Source organism: Camelus dromedarius, chromosome 14, assembly GCF_036321535.1.
Source record: "Camelus dromedarius isolate mCamDro1 chromosome 14, mCamDro1.pat, whole genome shotgun sequence".
In the NCBI taxonomy this organism is placed as follows: Eukaryota; Metazoa; Chordata; class Mammalia; order Artiodactyla; family Camelidae; genus Camelus; species Camelus dromedarius.
The window spans coordinates 21324628-21332328 of record NC_087449.1 but is presented as its reverse complement, the minus strand read 5'-3'; the positions used below and the strand labels follow the sequence as shown (position 1 = coordinate 21332328).

Below are 7701 nucleotides of genomic sequence, written 5' to 3'. Positions count from 1 at the left end.
AAGATTTAAAAGTCTATGGAACTTTGTCTTAATAAAGATCCTAGTTTAAGTAATTCTAGTAATTTCCAAGCTTTGCTTCTAAAGGAGTAACAATTTTCTAACCTATCTGGACATTTTATAAGTACATATAATGTACTTATATGTACTTGGAATATGACTAAGGAAAAGAATAGGAATACGTTTCAAAAAATTAAGGAAAACCCAACAAAACTCTTACAATTAGCTTAAATGACAAACTAATCACATTTCTCTGAAATAAAAGTTCATGAAATTTATATTAAATTCTGATGGACGTTATACATCAAATGTATATTTTGTTTTCTAAAATCAAAATCCCAGTTTACTGCATACATACCAGACTATTGGATATTAAACACTGTTCCTTTAAACAGCAACAAAAAAGATACTACTGATGATGAGTTATGCTTTGACTTGACTTGGGCTGAAGCAAATTTTCTATTACATCTCCCTAAGAGAAAAAAAGTCACATAATTACAATGCAATAAAATACAAATTAAAAGGTAAAGTAGTCTTTTAAATGCCATTCACAATTTATAAGCTAGTGATACACATATAAAGGGCATCCAGTAAGACTGTAAAAAAGAAACAAACCAAGGTAAGCTGAAATAATAGCATTTACTTCCTAGTATGAATCTGCTTTTTCCTATGAGAGACTCTCTTAATGAAGTTTGATAAACAATTTTATAAGGATTCAGTAAAGGGACAATTTTGGCAGCACCTGTTTAGCCTTAATGTTTAAACCTCAGTTTTCTCATCTGTAAAATAACTTTTAGTCGTAATGGTTTCTTAAGCCCTTTCCTGATCTGTAGTGTTTGATTTAGACAGAGTAAAATGTTTGAATTTCTATGTGGGTTTTGTATTTCATTTAATAATAATGATCTTGGTACTAAAGAGATAAATGATCATATATAAGAGAATGAAACTAAGGATGGGAGTTGGATTTTCAAGAAATACATAGACAGGAATTGGAAGAAGACTGGAATTTTCTCTAACATAATAAAGGTGATCTTGAGGAAATCACTGATATCTGGGAATCCTAAGTTTTCTTGAGTGTATAATGGAAATATTAACATCCACTTCTAAAGATTGTTCTAAGAGGTAGATGAGCTAACACAGGTGATAGTGTTTTATAAACTTGATAATATTCTGTAAGTCAGTTCTTCTCTTTTAGTCTATACTATACTCTCTTCAGCACTTCCCCATCCTTTAAGCCCTGACATCAAATCAGTTGCCAAGTTGCTTCTCAAACGTACCTCTTTCTAGTTCAGTCTCTCACTTGGACAAACGTAGTGGATCACTACTGCAATTTCTTCACTGTTGTAGTCTTAGTGCCTAAAACAGACCCTGTCACGTAGCCCCTATTCCATAAATAATCTATTGAATAAATGGTCTATTTTTCCTGTCTTCAGTGTCTCTCAGCATTAATTTATATAAATTTTTTATTTTATTTCTTATTTAAACTTTTTATTGTACCTGATGTACAAAATTATGTAAAGTTATAGATGTACAATATAGTGATTCATAATTTTTAAAGATTATACTCTATTTATACTTGTAAAATGTCGTGTTGCTTGTATGTTTATATTTTTTGAAGATTTCACTTATCTTTTTATTTTTCCTTTAACTAGGGGGAAAAAAAAGTAAGCACTCAAAGTATAGAGGAAAAGATGGCAAACATTCGTATACTGAAAGATAAGAGTAGAAATAGTACCAAGGCGTGATTCACTACCAGCTGCCTCCAGAAAAGAAGATGCTTTGTGCAATGCTCCACTGAAACTGGCTTCTGCCAAGTGCTTAAACCATAATTCTGTTCAATGTAAAACTTAGGCCCCTGGCAACCAAACCCTATTGTACCAGGAGAGTTGGTGCTGCAACAATAAATGCTAATAGCAGCTACCTATACTGCAAAGCTATCATTGCAAGGCTTGGACCTGACTCCCCTGTTCATGTCAGGCATCAGGCTGATGTTATCACTAACCATGACCCCTGAGTTGGTAGGATAGGGCAGGTGCCAATGTTCTGCTGTGTCCTATCACAATAATATTCTGGTTCTTGATCACATTGGGAGGGTCCAGAATTTCAGAAATCATGTCACTTAAAACCTCCATAGCCCAAAGCTGAAAGTCCTTCTCCTGCTTTGCAAGGCCACAGAGGGTGATGGGCAGTGAGACTATGAGGGGGTGTTGTGGTCCTAAAACTGCTATCAATCCTTTCTCCATGGGTTTTCCTCAATGAACCTTGCTCCACACATGAGATGCATGTACTGTCTGGGACTTTGCCTTTGTAAAATACATATCTACCCCAAATCAACAAAGGTCACCTTTGCCTTGAATATTTTTTAATAAAAGAAATAAAACTTCACTGATAAAGTTGAAGTTCTCTTTGCACCCCTCCCCACTCCTTTTCTACTCTGTCTTTCACTTCCAGAGGCATCCTTTATCATGAATTTGCTGCACATCTTTCCTGTATAGTGAAATCATTACTTCCAAAATTTTGATCTACTCTTAGTTAAAATTAATGCAGAAATTATAGGTCATAATGTTACTTGATAAGACATTTTGATAGGAAATAATAGTTTGACATGAATTACTTTGAGACTTCAAATTATTATTATGATTATAACTGTTCTCTGAAAAGCTAAGGTGGAAGTGTATCAGTTAAGCCTGTGGTTAGCTGTAAGTAACATAAAACTTGATTAATAATTTTTTGTTTAATTTCTCAGAAATATAACCCTGAACTCTTAAAATATAATGACCAAAAAGAATGAAGAACTTATTTGCATTAAGAAACAATTTACCAACATATAGAATAATTTGTTAAAATTTTGTTCATCAGCATTGAAGTCAATAACACACACACACACACACACACACACACACGTTTGTCAAAAACATTCAGAATCTCTAGGCTTAGCTTCTGCTTACAGAGATATTGCTCAAAATAAAAGATATCTCTAACTGATTTAAATCTAAACACAAAAATGAAACATGTTTCTTTCAACATTCCAGTCTATATTCTTTACTTTTACTAACAATAAATATGCCCACTAAAGGACACAGTTTTGATTTTTGTGTTTAAGTAATATTACATAAATCATAACATATTGCATTTACCTTCTTACAATTTGCTTTTGTCACTCAACACTGTGTTTTTTTAAGATTTACTCAAAAATTGTCATATTGACACATTGAAATATATATCATTTAAAGTCTGTATTATAGTCACTCCTGTGAATGTGCCATATTTTATTTATCCAGTCTTCCACTGATGATCATTTAGGTTGTTTCCAATTTATCAATATAGAAACAAGGCTGTTATGAACATTCTTTTCTCATTAATATGTCTTTCAGACCCTTAGCAACAAATTAAACAAAGCCCTGGGAGATATGCAGAATCCAAACAGATGTCATTTCAGCATCTGTAACAATTACAGTCCTATCAGATAGGAGGCTGTAGTGATTTAGGATTAATGATACAGTAAATAAGTGAGTTGAAATCAATCAACAGATGCAGCAACACATGCAGATATGCAGACTTCAATGAGAAGATGGAAGATGCAGGTAATATATAACTATACTTGAGGAGACATGGGCTTTGAGACTACACCATTCGGAGAGCAGTAACAAAACAGCCGTAAAACAGGGCTCAGCCTGACAGCCAAGGTTGTCAGGAAAATGCCCTTAAATATCTGCCATCAGTATGTATCAGCCAGTTGGGGAAATAATCTCCAAAACTACTTTTTGTTTCATTTGTTTCTTTATTCGAAAAAATTACTTTTACCCTAAGAAGAATAAGAATTGTGTATTGAAATAATGCAGCAGATCAAACAGGTAATTGTAATACTTCTGTATTAAGGAATTTGTACACACTTGATATTTTAAGAATTCATTATATGTGAGAATTTGTCATACTAGATTTTCTAACAGACAAATTTGTGAGTCTAATTTATATGTGTGTTTGGGTAACTGATTTAGACTTGTAATCATAGATTGAAATATTATTAATTTGTAAAGAGCATTGGAACATTTAAGAACATTTAAGACACAGCATATTCAATATTTTAAATTGATTAAGTTAATAACAATTCATTAAGTATCTGAGATGTGTTTGCCCTAAGACAACTGAAGGACTTAAAAATCCAATAGATTAAACTTATAAATGGAATTTAAAGGATTTAAGGAAATTTAATTGTTACAAAAGCTCACTTGAAAATATGTATTGAAATCTGCTGGACTTAATAAAATACATAATTTAAATGTAAGAACTTAGGTAAACTAAGTTTTTAAAAATTTTTGTAACATATTTGAATGTAAATGTTTTAAGTGAATCTAGACTGAGCAATATTCTCTGTGTACAAAAGAAACATTAAAAAAAAAAAACACCTCACATTACTACATTATCTATGTCTCCTGATACACATGTGCTAAAGAATCTCTATTGTATCAATGGCTTATGAGGTATTTGAATTTTCCGTTTTATTGAATGCTCTCCCGAGAGGCCATGCTAATTCATATTCTCATGGCCCTTGTGGAAGGATTCCTAGTTCCTTACAACTCTGCTAATGCTTCATGTTGGCTAACATTTTAATTTTTGTAAATCCAGAATCTTATACAATTTTAATTTCATATTTCTTCATTATTAGTGACAGTGAATGTTGCTTCACAAGTTTATTTGATAATCTAGTTTCCTCTTCTATGAGTTAATATTTTTGACATTTGCTCATTTAAAAAACTGAATTGTTCTCATTGTTTTGCAGGAGTTTTTCTTAATATATAATGGATATTAAATGTCTTCTATATATCTTGGAAATTTCTTCTTCCAATCTGTTTCTTTTAACTCAGCAAATGGAATCTTGAGCAGAAAATGTTAACTTTGACATAAAAATCATACAAAGAATAACAGGTTTATTGAGAGTTTACTATGTGCCAGTAATAGCTCTAACCACTTTGCACATATTAACTCAATCTTTCTAACAACCTTTGATTCTGGTACCAATATTATGCCCATTTTACCAAAAAAAGGAAAAGGAAACAAATTTTTTTAATTAGGGGGTTGGGGGAGGTCTTTTAAAAAATCTATCCTTAACCTTAAATCATTAGGACATTATCTTGCATTTTATTTTAGGAATTTGTTTACTTTCACAAAGACTTTAATCTATTTGGAGTTCACCATTGTCCAAAATAGGAATCTATTTTTTTTCCCCCAAATCACTTCTAGAATCATAAACCTTAAATGGCTTTCCATAATCTGTAAAATAAAGACCAAACTCCTCATCATGGCAGTCATACATTTTCCAGCTCAGAAATTACCCACCTGGCTCTTTTGTCATTTTTCTCTCAAGCAATCTCTTTTACCAGTCAGAAAAATCAACTATATCCTTAAAGTGCCAAGGACCTTTTCAGTTCTGTATCTCTGCTCAAGCCTTTCTCTCAGTCTGGAATAATAGTTCCACATTCTTGTCTACAAGGGAATATCCTGATCCTCCAAAACACAGTTGAAATTTAATCTCCTGTGTGAAAGCCTTCCCCAAAGCATTCTTGTTTTTTCTTTTTCTTCTTTCAAAAGTCAACTATTTTCCTGCTCTGTGCTTCTATAGGAGTTTGTTTATTATTTCGCTCTATATGACTTGATTTTATTTCTTGAGCACATGTTGTTTCTTTCTTAGAAACTATATGTCTTTTGTTTGTAGGTTTGGTCATTCAGACATCCATTCGACATTGGCTGAATGTCTATTAGGTGCTAGTGCTGTGCTAGATGAATATACAAGTTTCTAAGCAGCTCAAACTAGGAAGAAAGAGATGTATACAAAATATTTTCATTTCTATTGATAAGTTATTGTGGTACTTGATAGGTACTACGGATAAATACATATGATGAAAAGAATCAATATGCTAATGCTCACAGATTTCTCTTCTATCACTATCCCAATACATACTAACAAAAATTTCAGAACAACTCAAGTCCCCCTCTCCATTGCCCCAAGTTCAGAGCTTGTGGACAAGTTTTTGGAGCTCTTGTGGGATAGAACTGAAAGAATTACAGAGATTAAAAAGGGATGGATTTAGGCCTTTTAGGATTTGAGAGATATGGACAGAAGAAGAAAAACAACTACTTTGAATGATATATTTGGATTCATTTTAATGGTTTTTTGAGAGACAAATAAAGAATAGAATTCTCTTTTTTAATTTCTTTTCACTGTTGAGCTATGTATCTTAGACAAGGTCAACTTTGGGCACAAACATCCCTATCCTGTTAAAATATCTTGTATTCAATGAATGTGTGAGAAATTGAAAATATTAAAATGTTTTATACCATGGAAAAAATAAGCCATTAAGGTTGCATTCCTCAGAGTAGAATAAAATTATTATGTAAGGAGACCAATGCAGTTTGAAAAAAATTACTTTATGTAGTGTAATGATTTGTAACACAGTTAAGTAAAAAGAAAGACTGAAATTCATCTATGATCTTACCCTTAAGAAATAATGCTTCTAATAAGTTGATTTTTTTCTCTAGTGTTTAAATGCATATTTATTCAACAAACATTTACTGGCTAACTACTATAAGCCAGACCCTGTAGTGGGCCACATGGATGTAGCCCAGAACAAAAGAGAAAAAATTCGTTGTTTACATGGAGCTTGTAATCTAGCTGTGGGAGACAGGCAATACACAAAATAAATCAATAAAGAATATGGTATATTCAAAGACAAGCGTTATTAAGAAAAATAAGTCATGGAAGAGTATTGACTACAGAGTGTGGGGGAGAGTAGAGGTTGCAATTTTTTTAAAAAGTGGCCAGGGAAGACTTCATAAAGAAAGTGACATTTAAGCAAAGACTCAGAGTGGGTAGAGGAACAAATCCTGTGGATTTCATGTAGAGGGAATGACAAGCACAAAGTCCCAAGCAAGCTAGTATTTACGTAGGTAGGTATTTTCTGTTTGTTTGTTTATTTAACATTTATAGTCCATACGGTTGGGGTAGAACTCTACCCCCTACATGTAACCCAAATCCAAACAGCACATTTGACTTTCCTGGCCATATTTCCTTCCGGTTGGATATTTAGAGTGCTTCCTTTTTCTTTCTTTTTTTCTCTTCTTTTTCCCCTCATCCTATAACAAAATATGCTATATTTAATTTATTTGACTGCCTTTATGAATATTTCTGTATAGAATAGGGTCCCCAAAGTGGATAATCCTCGTTCAGATTGCCAATTTCTTCCAAAGAGGTTATACCAGTTTTCATTTCAACCATCAGTGTAGGAGAAGACATATCTTATCAAATGTTTGCCAGCACTAAGTAGTACCATTAAAAAAAAAACTTTGTCAATTTGATAAATGAGCATGCCATCACATTTTAATGTAATAAATTTTTATTTCTTTGTTAGTGAGGTTGAATTTTAAAATATATTTACTAGCCTTTTCTTTGTGAATGAATTGTTTCTGACCATTAACCACTCTTCTATTGGAGCCTTAATGTTTTTTGTTATTGATTGTGCATATTTTTAGTATTCTAACATGCTGATTATGTTCACGGTACTATTTACCAGATTACTCCTTAAAACAGAAATTTAAACATAAACAGAAAAAAACTGAAAAGCTATCTTGAAAATAATGGGCATCTATACAGCACATATACAATGGAATATTACTCAGCTGTAAAAAAAAGAATAAAATTTTGCCATT

General features: G+C 32.2%; 1 protein-coding gene across 1 annotated transcript in view; it reads right to left on the bottom strand.

Annotated features, from left to right (window-relative positions):
* Positions 1–272: 272 nt before the first annotated feature.
* The window catches only part of DNAI4 (dynein axonemal intermediate chain 4), a 78237-nt gene continuing 70808 nt past the window's right edge, over positions 273–7701 (bottom strand). Inside the window, exon 17 of the mRNA XM_010989074.3 lies at positions 273–469. Coding sequence (XP_010987376.1) covers positions 407–469 — 63 coding nt within the window. The 3' untranslated portion in view covers positions 273–406. The remainder of the gene's footprint in view (positions 470–7701) is intronic.